This window comes from Canis aureus, chromosome 20 (assembly GCF_053574225.1).
Source record: "Canis aureus isolate CA01 chromosome 20, VMU_Caureus_v.1.0, whole genome shotgun sequence".
NCBI classification, from domain to species: Eukaryota; Metazoa; Chordata; class Mammalia; order Carnivora; family Canidae; genus Canis; species Canis aureus.
This window is the reverse complement of record NC_135630.1, coordinates 23637684-23654760: the sequence shown is the minus strand read 5'-3', so window position 1 is coordinate 23654760 and position 17077 is coordinate 23637684. Positions and strand designations below refer to the sequence as shown.

The 17077-nt window shown below is 33.2% G+C and overlaps 1 protein-coding gene and 1 long non-coding RNA gene across 10 annotated transcripts in view; one reads left to right on the top strand and one right to left on the bottom strand.

The window, feature by feature from the left end:
• BLTP1 (bridge-like lipid transfer protein family member 1) overlaps positions 1 to 17077 on the top strand; it is a 204605-nt gene that overhangs the window by 126703 nt on the left and 60825 nt on the right. For 8 of the 9 annotated variants that reach the window (XM_077861149.1, XM_077861144.1, XM_077861150.1 and 5 more), the window contains 7 exons: positions 1397 to 1572; positions 5500 to 6206; positions 6620 to 6865; positions 7441 to 7534; positions 9449 to 9499; positions 12636 to 12842; positions 14285 to 14523. In XM_077861149.1, coding sequence (XP_077717275.1) covers positions 1397 to 1572; positions 5500 to 6206; positions 6620 to 6865; positions 7441 to 7534; positions 9449 to 9499; positions 12636 to 12842; positions 14285 to 14523 — 1720 coding nt within the window. The remainder of the gene's footprint in view (positions 1 to 1396; positions 1573 to 5499; positions 6207 to 6619; positions 6866 to 7440; positions 7535 to 9448; positions 9500 to 12635; positions 12843 to 14284; positions 14524 to 17077) is intronic. The other variant, XM_077861145.1, reaches the window with a different exon arrangement.
• On the bottom strand, positions 5677 to 6683 carry LOC144291560 (uncharacterized). The gene is made up of 2 exons (XR_013358890.1): positions 6428 to 6683; positions 5677 to 5890 (listed from the first exon to the last, which is right to left on the bottom strand). It is a non-coding gene; the product is annotated as an uncharacterized LOC144291560 (long non-coding RNA).

Below are 17077 nucleotides of genomic sequence, written 5' to 3'. Positions count from 1 at the left end.
AAGATGATAAATTAGGATTGAAAAGAAAAAGAAGGAAGTAAGTCAGGAATCAGTTTCTGATTTGTATGGGGATTAACAAGAGGGAGGTGTGATAAATAACAAACATTAGGAGAGATAGAGGGTGGTTTGAACCTTGAAGAGGGAAGAGTTTTTCCATGAGAATGAAAGAGTAAAACCTAAGAGAGAATATCCCAAGTAAGTATATAAGGGAGAGAAAATTTCTTCCTAAGATTCTAGTCTAGTGTACAATTGTTTGAATTCTCTATTCTAGGCCTTTAGGCCTTCACAAGGGTAACCTGTCTTCCCAAGCACAAAGAGATGAGATGACCGAGAGATAATTGAACATGTAGACTTAGGTCTTAATACATAAATGGCACTTGTCCATTTTAATGGTATTATTTAACTTCTAGGAAAAGATCACTAAGGGAGAATGTATAGTGAAAGGGTTATCCGAGGGCCATGGAAAGTACTGGATAGCACCTTATTTTGGATGTGGAAGGAGGAAAAGGAACCAGACAGCAAAGAATAAGCAGAGTGATTATAATGATCAACTACTAAACACATATAGTTGCTTCTGTTTGCATTAGCTCTTCGCGACTACAAAATCCGTTAATAAGAGATTTAACCAGAGTGTTTTATTTCCATAAGCATGTATGGTACTTAATATATAAAGAAAGGTTTTTTGTCAGAAAATAAATATTAAATGATGGTTACAACCAATTCATTCCTATATGGAATTTTTTGCCCTCTTAGTTTCTCAGGAAAAAAAAGTAATTTTTTATGTCTAAAACGTCTCTTTGAATGACTCTAAATTCTAACATTCCTCATTCCTCCCTGAATCTTGCTCTATTAGTTTACCCTTTTTTCTTTTTCTGACTGAGATCTTCCTAATTCCTCCTAAGTATGTAACTGTCCTTGAGTCTCTCATCCTGAAAAAATAACATCTCCTTATGGTATTTGGCAATACCATTTAAAAAAAAAGTCAGACGTTCATAATATTACATATGAAATGTTTTAAAATTAACATAGGAAGTTGATAAAGTATTCTAGTATACCAGATTTTTATGGAAATGCAGTATATAGTCATGCCTTTTTTAAAAGCATGAAGTAGAATGATTGAAATTAGTTCACAATTTTATTTTCCTTGTAATTTCAGACACTCAGGCACGATGGAGAAATCTTTGTCCTTGTGATTAAAGATAAGTAGCACATAATAGATGCTCAAAAATACTGTTAGGTTTTAACTAAAATTAGAGCTATATTTATTTTTACAGGTCCTTTTTTTTTGGCTTCACACTACAGTATTAATACATGTATTGAAGTAGGGTAAGAAAAAAGCCACAGGAAATGATGAATTGTTACTGAAGCTAATTAATTAATGTGTTATGTCTTTTAGGTTGTTTTTAAGCCTCTTCTCAGTCATACAGGAATTCAGTCACAGGATGCAATGCCACTCTGCTACCGAATGTACTTTGGAGAACACCTTTCATTTTCAGGGACTTTGGACTGCCTTAGAGCAGATATTGTAGATTCAGACACAGCCAAAGAGAGAAAAGGCAAAAGAGCAAGAAGGTGTGTTCTTTTGTTCTTTTTGTGTAAAATGTTATACACAGGTTATAATATCTGTTTTTTAACTTTGTTTTCCTCTTATGCTAATGATAAAGTAATTTTAATATTTTAATGAGAAGGTAACTTCCATTTATCAAAAATAACTTCATTTTATTTTCTTTTTTATTTATTTATTTTTTTAATAATCTCATTTTAAAACTTGTTGATTTTATAGACGATGACACCTGTGTTGAGGCATAGTTTTGTGTCATGTTAGTATGTGTACATGAATCAGCCAAAGTACATTTGTTGTATGTATACTCAGAATTTGTTTACTCTTGTAGTAGCTAAATTTTTATGATCTTATGCATTGTAATTTTATATATTTTACTTATAATTATTCCTAACCTGCATTCTGAATTGACTTGTATTTTCTATTAGAAATAGGGTAGAAGTCATATTGAGAGTATAGCCATGAGAAACAAGTACACAGGAATGCTAAATGTAGCATTGTAAAAGTTAAGAACTATCTTTTACTATCATTATTATCAGGGATAGTTCTTTGGTCTCTTTACTGCTTGAATAGGAAATATTATGCCTACTAATAGTATTTGACTAATGAACATGAAATTTTACTTTGCATAGGTCTTGCTTTGTATGTAGGAATAGTAGAATATGGATATAGGTGGCAATTAGGAGGTTTTGCAACATTCTTGGTTTCATACAGTTTGTGTTTTTATAAGGGGGTAGATTAAAAGTAAAATGCATGGGTATACGTGTATCACACAGTTGAATAAGTGAAATGTTTTCCATCTGAAATAATTCTATTTAAAAATGTAAATAATTTGACAAAATCAGTTTAAATGTTTGGATGTCAATTATTAATAGAAAAATATAGCTTTCTCAAATTTTGTTTCAGGTGTAGATATCTGAGGATTTTCTAATAACGCAGGATCATGGAAATTGCATTGTCTTTTCTATTCAACATTAGTGGGGAAATTATCTTGGTTTTGTGACCTGGAAAAAATGTTTGTTAAAACATTAAAAGCTGGGATCCCTGGGTGGCGCAGCGATTTAGCGCCTGCCTTTGGCCCAGGGCACGATCCTGGAGATCTGGGATCGAATCCCACGTTGGGCTCCCGGTGCATGTGGCCTGCTTCTCCCTCTGCCTCTCTCTCTCTCTCTCTCTCTCTGTGATATGACTATCATAAATAAAATTTAAAAAAAATTAAAAAAAAACATTAAAAGCTCTCTTACTGCTTATTATAAGTGTGTAGGAAAATGCAAAATATAATAAACTAATATTTAGTAAATTATAATTTAAACATTAGAAACATTGAGAATTAAAGTGTCTTTTTTATAAAAATCTCAAAGGATTGTTTGAATAGCTCTTGCCATCTTATCATCATATAACTTGCAATTTAGAAAGAGCATCTTTTCTGTACCTTGGCATAATGCTGTACTCTTTTGTTAAGTATTGATGAGTTTCCAACATTTTTTCCTTGCACTTGTAATGTCATGAAATACCATCATGAGTTCCTTTAACTATGAAGTTTTTTGCCAACATCACTCCTCTGGGATATCGCCATCCTTTTTGTTACCACTTTCCTCTTTATGCCAGTAAGTTTGCCTTCACTGAGTTCCTCTGGCTGCATATCTGTAGTTTCTAGAGTAATAGAAGTATCCACAATCTCCAATTAGTCATTTCTTCTATAACTCCATTTACTTTTAATTTACAACACCAATGTTATCATTATTTTGTTTCATTACTGCATTTTTGTCTTTGCTGTCCAGTTCCCTCTTTTGATTATCCATTTTTGTAAAATGTCATTTCGGTTTGTCACAAAGAGGCAACACAGCTACATGCTTTACTGTCTGTGCATGAAATGAATAACAAATGTACATTGACCAATCACTGACTTAGATAATGTGATTGGTTAATGAACATGATATACATCTGTTATTTACGTAGTGATTTGTGGAATGAAGAGCTAGCAGCAAGTTTGTACTCTATGCCATTTTTCACAGTAAATTTTAGTTTAAAATTTAAATGGTGTTGTTAGGGGACTGGTATTATAGAACCAAACCATGGCAACTGAAATCCATTCACATTGGAATCATCAAATTCAGACACCAGAGCACTAATACCAACCTACACTCCCTTATTAAATTTAAAAGTTCTGTGTTAAACTTGTATTTCTGTTTGCAATAGCTGACTTCCATATACACACACATAGTGTATGTATCATCCATAGATATAATTAGATTGTATATGTATTAGAATAATTATAGTTTATAGCCTACTTATTGGCTTACTAAATGCTATATAATACTGCCACAGACTAGACTTTCATCTGACCTTACTTTTTATGTTCACAGAGGTTCTTTAAGTGACTTTGAACTTAATTGTTTTTGGCGTAGTTGCACTTAATATTCCTTTACATTTTTATACTATCACATCAGCTCTAAATACTCCACCTTCTTTTTACTGGCCCATGGTTAGCTTTTATTTCTCAGATCTCCTATAATTCCACCTTAAACTCTATTTTTTTGGAGATCTTTGCCACAGTACACTTTTCCTGGTCATTAATTTCAGTTGGATTTTTTTCTTTTTTATAGCACATTATTCATTCTGCTAATTACTGTACTTTATTTTTGGGTTATAGTTTCTTGTACCAACATACATATCCTATCCTGTAAAGCTAGAACAGTTATTAGATTTAGCATAGGTTCTGACATGTAGAAGTTCTTTAAATATCAGTTTCTTCATATCTTTGCTATCTCCAGATAAGATAGTTGAACGTAGTAGAGACTTAATATTTTTTAATTTAATTTTAACTTTGGCTCTATAGTGCCCATACCAACTCCTTACCTGTCTAGCTACTTTGGTCTTAAGTGATTATTTCCTTTTACTTGAATATCTTCTCTTTAAGGCTTTCTTGCCTCCATTATATGTTTTCAATTCTTATTCTGCAGTTGTGGATTATTTTCATTTCTTTTGAGTCGTCTCTCTCCTTCCATTCTATTTCTCAAAATCCAATCTTTCCTTCTCTGATGACACACTTAGCATTGATTGTAGTCTTACTGTGAGCTTGTGCATTTTCATGATTATACCCCAAAGTGGGGTTTTTCTTAAAATAATAAATTCTTTAAGTTAAATTGAGAATATCAAAGCAGCTTCTGTTTCTTTTTTCTACTAGAAAAATTTTACCCGTGTGACTACACATTCATATTGTACATAGGAGAAGAGGGGAAAATACTTTTTATTACAGCTTTGGTAGCTGAGGTTCATTGTTACCGGTAGCTGGTTTACAGAAATCTGAGACAGTTTTGGCTTTTAAATATTAAAATTGACTCTATCATTCCTACATGAAAAGTTTCAGATAAGCAGGAGGATTTGCCCAAATAATTTTCATAGCTTTTTTGTGTGCATTTTTCATTTTTTGTTTCTAGTTGCCTTCCTCACTACTTTCATTTTGGCGAAGTAAGCTGGCAGGGTTTCATTCAAATAGCAAATTAATTTATATAAATGTGATGAAATTAAATATGTAAACAATATATTTAATAGAGGGGGAGAGGATAGTTTAGATAGGTACCCTAATTGACCTATAATTGACTTTAAATTCCATTTACCATTTGGGTGTACCATCATACTGGCAAGAAAAAATGTTTTATTCTTTCACTGAAATAACTAACATGAACCTGATTTTAACTAGTTATGGAATAAGATCAAGAGGGAAGATTTAGAGCCTATTTTCCAACATATAGAAGGTTGGCCTTGTGAAAAAGCATACTTGCTTTTTCTGCTTGATTTCTTGCTTAAAATTATTTAAATGGCTTAATACATGTTTCACCTTGGAGGTTTTTTGCTAACAAACTAATAAAGGTTGGGCAGCTCTGGAAAAAAGGAAATAAAATCTTGTCACTTTCTTCTTTTTTCTGCATTTTTAGGCAAGGTCATGTGAATCTTCCTCCACTGGAGTTCAAACCAGCGCTGATGTTGGAAACCTTTAGCATCAGTGCTGTTGTGATGGAAAAGTCCGTGTGCACTCCTCAGAACTCTACCAGCGCTCTTTCTTTCCACGATCTCAACAAACGATATTATAATACCTTTCACTGTAACTTCACTATTTCTTGTCAGTCAATAAGCCAGCATGTAGATATGGCTTTGGTTCGCCTTATTCATCAATTTAGTACGATGATAGACGACATCAAAGCAACTCAAACTGACATTAAACTTAGCAGATATACAGCTGGATCGGCTTCCCCAACACCTACCTTCAAAACCAGAAAACACCGGGATTTTCGCTCCTCCGACTTCAGCCGCAGTTCTAGAGGAAGCCTGAATGGTGGCAATAGAGTAAACAATGCAAAGAACAAACGGACCAACAATGAAAATAACAAAAAGGACTCTCGAAACAAAAATTCGTTAGGAAGATCTGAAAGAAGAACTTCAAAGGTGTCCAGGAAAGGCTCGAAAGATGTGGTGGACCATATGACTATCCACATGGATGACTCTGATTCAATCACAGTGTCAGAGCAAAGTGAGCCATCCGCTGAGTGCTGGCAAAATATGTATAAATTACTTAACTTCTATTCACTTATCTCTGATCCAACAGGAATATTGGAAAAATCTTCAGAAACATTTGGACCAGCAGGTAGTGGATATTTTTGTATTTGAAAATTTTCTTTTTAGAACAGCAGTAATACTAAAAGAGGTTGCTGATCACATTTTCTTAGTGTTATGAGTTAGATAATTAAAATGCCGAGAAAATTGCCACTCATCCATGGAGCAAAAATAAGTAATGGCAGTTAGATAATCTGCCACCCCACTGTCCGTCCTTCCACACACAGCACGGTCTTAAAGATTCAGACATACCTGCTTTTAAATACCTGGCTCTCTTATTTACTGTCAATACGATCATGGGAAAATGTTGAAGAATTTTAAAAATCATTTTGGTGAGGAAGAGGGCTGGTTTGAAATGGGAAGAAAGGTAAGATGCTGTTTGAAACTGTCCTTCTGTTTCACAGTTTTCGTATCTAAATCCACATGCTTTGTTTCCTCATAAAGGAGTTCGGAGCCCTACAGAGCCAACATGTAAAGTTGTGTTTGAGAATGAACAAGACAGTAACAGTTTGACTAAGACACAGAGGAAGCGTAGCTTGGTAACTTCTGAACCTCAGCACGTTACTCTAATAGTGTTTGGGATTGGCATGGTGAACCGCACACACCTGGAGGCAGACATTGGTGGGCTAACAATGGAATCAGAACTGAAGAGGATCCATGGCAGCTTTACGCTTAAGGAAAAAATGAAAGGTATGATGGCATTCTAATGCTGCAGTTCTACTTTTCTGAAAAAAAGCCAATGCCATGTCTCCAAAATTCCTACTTGGCAGTTTTTCTTCAAAAAATGAACTTTTCCATTTATTTTTATTTTTTTAAAGATTATTTATTTATTTATTTATTTATTTATTTATTTATTTATTTATTTATTTATTTATTCATAAGAGACGCACAGGCAGAGACACAGGCAGAGGGAGAAGCAGGCCCTGTGCAGGGAACCCTATGTGGGACTTGATCCCCTTGTCCCCAGGATCATGCCCTGGGCCAAAGGTGGCACTAAACCGCCAAGCCACCCAGGCTGCCCTGGACTTGTCCACTTGTATGGATTGGTGTTAGTCCAATTTTGACGTGTGTGTGTGTGTGTGTGTGTTTATGAATATATAGAAATAGAAATTAAAAAAATAGTTTTGAAATAATTTAAATTTTACTACAAAAATTTTTTTAAATTATACTTTGTCATTGAATGCATTATAGATAAAATGCAACTTTAACAAAGTACAATTATTTTATTTCCAGATTTCATATAATTCTTTTTTCTTACATTTAAGATGTTTTACATCAAAAGATGACTGAAACATGTGCCACTGCTCATATTGGTGGTGTTAATATTGTGCTGCTTGAAGGAATTACACCAAATATACAGTAAGTGTATAGATTTTTATTATTTTCTTAAACTGTTTATTTTAGTTTTATAGGAAACTTAAAATTATTGGATGAATCCCATGTATGATGAGTTTTGAGATATGTATACATTATATTACCAAATACTATCATCCGGTCATTAAGAATATTACCAAATGAAATGTTTTCAGAAAAAAATAATTTTCTCCCTTTTTACAGTTGTTTTACTACATTTGGTTTACCCTTCCAAAAAACTGACTCCAGGTACATTGTCAGATCGTATAACAAGAAAAAATGTTTACAATGCAAACTTCAGTTAAACATTCAACATGCAAAAGCTTACATAATTCAACTTGTTAAAATTTTAGTCAAAAAATACATACTGTTTCTTGATTTTATGTTAAGTAATCATTACTCAAATTCACGCTGGGTTTTAAAACTCTATCTTGCCATTTTTCATTTAAAGAATTTAATAATAAAGCCTATGAGACTCTTCTAATAATATAGGTAAACTTTTTATAGTGAATATACCATACATACCATATTACTTTTCTTTTGATTCTTTGCTCTTAACCTTTTCTTTCTAAGTACTACTCTTAGATCTGTTTTGAATTGTTCTGATGATGATTACCTATATACACAATATATTCAGATCATTAACCTATTATCAATGTATTTAACCACTGACTTTGTTCAAATGCTTGGGATTATATACTAATTTCCTTTCATTGGAGCAACTATATGTTGTAACTACAAAATATGCTTTGATAATTTAGGTCAGATTTTGAGAATTTGCTCTTTCTTAATATAATTAGTTTAATGTTCTATCATCTTACATTGAATCTGTCATGCTAAATACGACTAGAGGATTTTGTTCAGCTGCATAAAAATTAGGTATTAATCATATATTGATTAGTAACAGTTCTATTCATATTTTAAACATGAGTGATGTGATAACTGTCTTGGAGAACATTTCCTTCAATAGATGGTTAAGGCTGTTGGGGTAGTTTGGATCTGTAAGCCTAGAACCAAATAATATATTTCTTTATAGCTGCCTACATGGTACAGATTGCATTTCCTAAGCAGTCTGGAAAGACCAGGAAATTACAGTAGTTGTGACAGACAAGATCTTTTTTTTATCATTCAGTGTGGGAGAAGGAATATTATGATATAATTGCAGTCTTACCAACTACCTACTGTGAGCTAGTAGCCTCACTTAGATTACTTTATATAATCCTAATCTGAATTCTGTGAACTGGGATGGTTTTATCCCACTTTACAGAAAAGTAAATTGAGCTTCAGAAAGATAAAAGCAAGTGCCTAAAATACTTAAAATCCTACAGTCAGTAAGAATTGTTGTCTGAATCTGTGCTTCTGCTAAACATTACTCCAGACCTTCAGTTCCATGATTCCATTGGTGGCTCTAAATTTAAAATACATAGTTACTTTAACCTATGCAGCAAGTAAAACAAATTTCTTTAGTTGTCTCAGATATTTTATTTACTCTATCCTCTTGAATTGTTTAGCTCTATTATCTGTTATCTCTTAAGGACTTCACATAGTCTCTAGACTTGCAAAACATAGTATTTATAAAATGGACTTTTTAGGAAGTATTATATAGTTATGTTTCTTGCCTTTGGAAAAAAGCGAAGATCCTTTTTTTTTTTTTTAATAAAAGTTACGAATTATTCACTACTGGGCTCTGGTAGTTTTAAGACTTTCTGGATTTATTCTTTGATTTTTCATTTCTGATTTCAATTAAAAAGAAATGAAACTAAAAAGCAAATAGTTGAAAATTTTCTTTGAGGGAAAATTTTAAAAGTGGAAAATAAGAAAAGCATTCCAGATGATGGGTCATACTGTAACTAATTTACATATGAATGTTTATTTGCTTCCTTTTTGTTTTCCTGCTTTCTCTTGAATCTTCATCTGTAGACTGGAGGATTTTCCTACATCTCCTACAAGCACAGCCAAACAAGAGTTTCTGTATGTCATATTACTTTTTTTCCCCATGGGCTTTGTGATTAACATAGTATTGAATAGTTTTAAAGAAATATTTAGATTATATGCATGGCTGTGAATGTATATAGTTAGTTATTATATTGTAGCTTTAATATAGATCCTTTTATAGATTAAAGCTTACTGACATTCAAGGAACACACAGAGGTAAGGGCTACCTTTTGATAATTCACGCTTTGTTTTGTTGTTGAACGATTTTAACACTATAGTTATGTGTTGCTTGTGCTTCTTTAAGACACCTCACTGTTAAAATTTATATTATTGTAAATCCTTCTTAAGGTTTGATGTGATAATAGAAACTAAAAAATTTTACATGAATAAGAGTAATTGCAAAAATAATTATTAAAATATTAATATATGAAAACATTGACACGTCTCAACTTTATAATTTTGTTTTTAAGATGAGGAGCATTAAAGAAAATAAGATGAGGAGAGTTTACTACTCTGTTGACAGATTTTATGTATGGCTTTTACTATATGTGCTTTTATATTTTAACTGTCTTGATTTGACCCAAGTATATCTGATATTTTGTGTCAGTAAGCCCTACTGAGTGCTATTAATTTAAGTATGTGTTACATGAGTCTTACATGCAGGTGGAGATAGAGTAGAGACAATGAAGCCCTGGAGTAAATCCTCAAATTATTTACTCGGCCTGTTGGATCGAGAAGGATGGGACCTGCATTTAAGACCATAGCCTAGACTCAGGAAGTAAAGAAAATGGGGAAAAAGTATTTGCCTCATTAGGCACTGTGGTCATTGTAGCTGATCACAGTGGATCCGAACTTTGTGAGGGTAGACTACCACTGTCAGTGAATTCTTTAACAAGATTGATTGGTCACTTGCTATGAACTTTTTACGTATATGCAGCATGTCTATGGTGCTACAAGTTCTTATAGCCTTCAGAGAGATTTTGACTACTTCTTTCTTGTGTAAAAGTTGTATATATACTATATACTGTGTGATCTAGATTAAGTGACAACTCTGTTCAAGAATTAAAATAAAGGGATCCCTGGGTAGTGCAGCGGTTTGGTGCCTGCCTGCCTTTGGCCCAGGGTGCAATCCTGGAGACCCGGGATCGAATCCCACATCGGGCTCCCGGTGCATGGAGCCTGCTTCTCCCTCTGCCTGTGTCTCTGCCCCTCTCTCTCTCTCTCTCTCTCTCTCTCTGTGACTATCATAAATAAATAAATTTTAAAAAAAGAATTAAAATAAAATTATGAATAGAAAACTCACTTAGCTTGTAAACTATTTAAGTCTTCATTCTGTGTCTCCTTACATCTTTAACACATGCAGTTTGACAGGAGTTAGATATCCTCTATAGTTTCAGGCTCAGTTTGATCAAAATAGATCTATCATGTTGTCCAGCTCAGAAGAAAACCACTCACCTTTTAGTGGTAGGCACCATTTACATAGACTACAGTGTGAAAGGGGCCCTCTGGAGTTAGCACAGAGCACCTGAAGTCCTTAACATCAGAATTTTCATTGGAGATATCATAGTAGGGTCCTTGTAGGAGAGCAGTCAGCCCAATTAGCTTTCCATTCTTACTTTTACTGTATACCTGAAATTCTAGTGTTATATTTGTGCTTATATAATCAAAAGAAATATTTAAACAGACTTCTGTCTATAGATTATAAAGGTAAAGCAGTGACATAGGTATAGAATTTTACTGTCATAATAACAAGACAGACTTCATTGTATGTTTAGTTTCATTGAGTAGATGGATGCTGTTCACAAGTGTAAAATCATTTGCATTTTAGCACCATCTGAGTGTTCTGGCTTATGCTGAAATTGAATTTAAAATGAAATCTCATTAATGATAAAAGTAGCTTTATCATAACATTTAAGAAAAGATTCCAAATTCAGTAGTCAATATCCCAGAATCTATTCTCATGCTTGCTAGACCAATTTCATATCTTAACTTTTTTTTCTAGTCCGTGATAGTCTCTGAGAAATAGTTGCCTTTGTAGAAGAAAGCTATATAGTTCGCCAGTAATCATTTTTTAATTTTATATAATACTTGCATTTCATTTGTCTGTAAATAATCAGCACCTCTAATAGAGCCATTGTTATGCTTCTCAAGGTTTACTTTAATAAAAGTTAGATGTGATAAATCGATTGTTTAGATCCATGAGACTGTAAATGAATTCTTAGTAAATCCTCTATAGCCTAAGTCGAGATAAATATATGTGAACTGACCTGTAGTTAATACGAAATTTGCATTTTATGTGTTGTTTTGCTAAATCTATTGTCAAGAATCTTTTGCCCATTTGAAAGATAATATTTATGTTTGAGGCTGTCCATTTACTAACTGGGCCTTTACTGGTGCAGTTCATTGATGTGAAGCTTTCCATTCTATACGTCAAAACTGCTTTATCACGGCTTCTATATACATGACTTATCACATGTTGTCTGTGGAATTCCACAGCTGTAGTGTTGGAAGTCATTCCTCAGCTGTACTTCTTTCCTCTCACTAATTTCACAAAATTCAGTGAGTGCCTACCATGCTTAAGGTACTGTTGTAGGCATTAGAAGAGAGAGCAAGAAATCAAGAAGTACCTTTGCTTTATGTCTGTATTAATTAGTAAAGCTTACTAATTTTTAACTAAGTAGTTATTTATTATGAATTTTTCTTCTATCATTCCTTTGACCCTTGTTGAAAATCTTAAAAATGAAAAACGCAAGTTAAATTTCTTCTTTCCCGTATATTTCTTCCAACATATTATATGATTGATGAATTCCTTTGATTAAATTCTAAGAAGTACAGTATTTTATTATATATTATTTATTTTAAATACCTAAAATAAATTGGGGACAAAAAGAGGAATTCTGAATGGAGGAAAAATTAAAATGGAATTTTGTGAGCACATACATGTTTTCTTCTGTAAACTCCATTAAAGATATGGAATGATTTTGAGTGCCAACAATATAAGATAAATGCATTTCAATGCTTTTATAAAACTTTTCCTCAATACATGATTTAAATGCATGAAAAATCTTAAGTCATTTAGTTCATTGAATGATTTTTAAAGCATCACCTTACTACTTTTCAACATTTTTCTTTTTTTGGCTATATTTTAATGGTCCTCCTTTTTTATTAATAGAACTGTAGTGAAGTGTAGTATTGCCAAGTCACAAGCCCTCTACAGTGCCCAGAGAGGGTTGAAGACTAACAATGCTGCCGTGTTCAAAGTAGGAGCTATCAGCATCAACATTCCCCAGCACCCTGCCACCTTACATAGCATGATGGTTCGAAGTTCCCACCAACTATCTAAGCAGATCTCAGATCTTATCAGACAGCCTTCTACAGCGTAAGTTATTTCTTCAAGTTCTGGTTCCATGTGATACTTCAAATTGATCTTTGGTGTGTTAGCAATAGTTTGGAGGAAGACAGAGGGTTTCATTCAAATATTGACCAGTATGAACTATGGTGCAGTTGGAAAATAGCCACATATGTTTGTGGAAGAATCCTATGGGATATAAAGTACTTTGTCACAAATGCAATCGTCCGTGTTCTGTATTGCATCGATAAAGCTTAAGAGATCCCAGAGATTTGTGGATATCATAAGAGGTACTAAAAAAAAAAGCAAATCGACAAATTCTAGGACTGTATCAATCCATATTTACTTGAAACTCATTGTAATTTATGACTGCATAGATTTAAAAACTACAGTGGCCATTTATGTCCCAAGCATGGTTTTGTGTATACTGTATATGAAATTGTTGTACATGGTTCAAGGCATGATATGATCATGCCACATAAATATTATAAAGGTTGGTAAACTGGATCTTTGTACGTTCACTGCTATTCCCTGTCTCTATAGCTCTTGTTCATGGGTATGCATTGCCAAGATTTATTCCTGATCCTCAAAGCTATATAACTAATGAATAATTAGTAAATATATGATAAATAAAAGGTAAAAAAAAATTATCTTATTATGATCCTTTTGCCTAACCTATAGGGTAGAAAAACATCAGTGAGTCTTTTTCCAGTGTCCTAAAGCAGTGATATTTCTAATTGTTTTATTGAGCTTTAATTCTATTCATGTCGAGTTGAGTAAGTAGTAATAATTTAAATATGTTTCTCCTGTTAGTGGAGTATGTAATCCAAAATGGGTACATAAGATGTAGTTTAAAAATATGCCAAGGAACTTTTCTTTATTATAATGTATTGGAAACAGAGTGTAATAGTTTAAAAAAATGAGACTCTTGTCAAAGTGAATTAAAATCCTGGTTTCACCATTTTCTAGCTAGGCTTCCTCATTTGTGAAGCAGATAATCATACCTACTCAAAGGTTTTTGTGAGATAAATGAATAAATGATGAAACACACAGAACACTAAGAATATTACCTGGCACATAGTAAGCGCTCAAAAAATTATTGTTATTGTATATATTGTTATTAATAGTGATAGTGATAGTAGCAACAGTAGTAATATTACAATATTACAATCAGTAGTAGAGTACAATGCTTAAATCAGAATTTGGAATCAGACAAACATGAGTTTTAACTCTAGTTTCACAATAATATGAATGGCTTTCACAGCATAACATTCATTTGTATTGTTATTACTTCTTGTTTACTTTTCTAGATCATCATTTTTCTATGGTTTTTTTAGGAAGTCTTCAAGTGGGCTTGAATTAGATAATCTCTGTTAATTTTTGCTATTTTTCATTGATAATTCTAATAATTGCATACAGTAAAATGGTAGCTGTTCTAATTGTGTTTTTTAAATTATTTTTTTGCTTTATAGCCCTCAGCCCATGAAAGAAGATATTGCAACACCCCTACCTTCTGAAAAAACCCCAACAAGTGTTAATCAAACTCCTGTTGAAACAAATGAATTTCCTCAGCTACCTGAAGGTTTAGAAAAGAAGCCCATTGTTCTTAAATTCAGTGCCATGTTAGATGGTATAGCCATTGGAGCAGCACTTTTACCATCTCTGAAAGCAGAATACAAAATGGGAAGAATGAGAAGTCATGGAATGACAGGTAATGTTACATTTTGAATTCAGCCCCTTAAACTATATGATTGGTTTGAGAAATAAGTAATATTTTCATGAAAAAGTACACTTGTTTTGTAGATCTTGCATGAAAATTTAAATAATTTTAATCAGAGTACTTTTAAATTTCATTAATAATGTACTTCAGCCAAGTAAAAAAATACCAGTTACACCTTCCTTGAGGACTCTGCTTTTATTTGAACTCTGCAGAGCTATTCAACTATTGAGGTCATTTCTGATCAAACTAAAGTTGAATATGTTTCTATACCTGTTAGCTTCTTTATAGTCTGAATAACTTGGTTTATTTTCACATTGGGTGAATTTAGCTCATATCAGAGGTTATTTGGCTTTTTCATAATAGCTACTTCTATAAGGTTTTGTGATCCTTATATACTCTCTCCAAAAGTTATTTGCTATTGTATTTTTATTCTGAAACATAATACAAAATGTGTAAATTATTTACACAGTTTCAAGTATAATAAAGAACTGTGATCTTACCAACCCGTTAAACAAACTGAAAATGAAAACATTACCGGTATTGTGAAGGCTCATTCAATGAATATTATCACTACCACATTTTCTTCATGACTGCCCACGAAATAACCATTAACATGAATTTTGTGTTACCCATTCCTTTGCTTTTCTTTATAGTTTTACCACATATGTATATACTCGTAAATGGCTTATGTTCTGAACTTATTTGTATGGATTTCCACTAATGTATTTTTTTAAAGATTTTATTTGTTTGAGAGAGAGCATGAGCAGGGAGGAGGAGCAGGGGGAGCAGGAGAAACAGGCTCCATGCTGAACAGACAGCCCAAAACAGGGCTCCATTGCAGGACCCTAGGATCATGACCTGAGCTGAAGGCAGATGCTTTTTTTTTTTTTTATTTTCATGCAGACTTTAATTCTTTTAAAAGCTGAACAAAGCTTTTAAAGACAATTACCTGCTTTACAAAATGGTTTTTTTTTCTCTTTTCCATAGTCCATTTTATTTATTTATTTATTTTTATTTTTTTTAATTTATTTTTTATTGGTGTTCAATTTACTAACATAGAGAATAACCCCCAGTGCCCGTCACCCATTCACTCCCACCCCCTGCCCTCCTCCCCTTCTACCACCCCCAGTTCGTTTCCCAGAGTTAGCAGTCTTTACGTTCTGTCTCCCTTTCTGATATTTCCCACACATTTCTTCTCCCTTCCCTTATATTCCCTTTCACTATTATTTATATTCCCCAAATGAATGAGAACATATAATGTTTGTCCTTCTCCGACTGACTTACTTCACTCAGCATAATACCCTCCAGTTCCATCCACGTTGAAGCAAATGGTGGGTATTTGTCATTTCTAATAGCTGAGTAATATTCCATTGTATACATAAACCACATCTTCTTTATCCATTCATCTTTCGTTGGACACCGAGGCTCCTTCCACAGTTTGGCTATCGTGGCCATTGCTGCTATAAACATCGGGGTGCAGGTGTCCCGGCGTTTCATTGCATTTGTATCTTTGGGGTAAATCCCCAACAGTGCAATTGCTGGGTCGTAGGGCAGGTCTATTTTTAACTGTTTGAGGAACCTCCACACAGTTTTCCAGAGTGGCTGCACCAGTTCACATTCCCACCAACAGTGTATGAGGGTTCCCTTTTCTCCGCATCCTCTCCAACATTTGTTGTTTCCTGCCTTGTTAATTTTCCCCATTCTCACTGGTGTGAGGTGGTATCTCATTGTGGTTTTGATTTGTATTTCCCTGATGGCAAGTGATGCAGAGCATTTTCTCATATGCATGTTGACCAACTGAGCCACTCAGGCACCCTCCACTAATGTATTTTTTAATTGGAATGTTGTTGTTGTTTTTTTTCTTTTTGCTGTACATTTTGTTTGAGATTCATCTGTTCATTCATGTATCTGCTGGTTCATTCATTTTTCACTGAAACATAAGAGTCCATTCAGTGATTACATTACAGTTTGTCTACTATTGATAGATATTTGGCTCCTTTTATTTTTTTGCTATTATATTTGTTCTCATGCCCATCTCTTGGTACACATGTGCATGAGATTCTCAAGGGTATTTACTTAGGAGTGGTATAGCTAGACTATAGGGTAAATGCATCTTCAGTTTTATTAGAAAGTACAAAACTGTTTCCCAAAGAATTTGTGTTCACCAGTATTTATTGTCCTTCCAGTATTAGATGATAGTTCCCATTATTCCATATCCTTGTCAACACTTGGTATATTCTGACTTTTAAATTTCTGCTCTGTCTGGTAAATGTGGAATGGTATCTCACTGTGGAGTTAACTTATATTTCTGTAATTAAGCTGAATTTTTTTATGTTATTAAAATATCCTTATGTATTTTCTTATATGAAGTGCCTCTTGATGGTTATTGTTTTTTGCCCATTTTACAATTGAGTCATTTGTATTTTTTTGTTGTTCACAGGAATTATTTATATGTTTTACATGTTAAACTTTTAATATTGTAATATTGATATTATATATTTGTATATATTTACCATCTTATGAGAGGCTTATTTCACATTGTCTT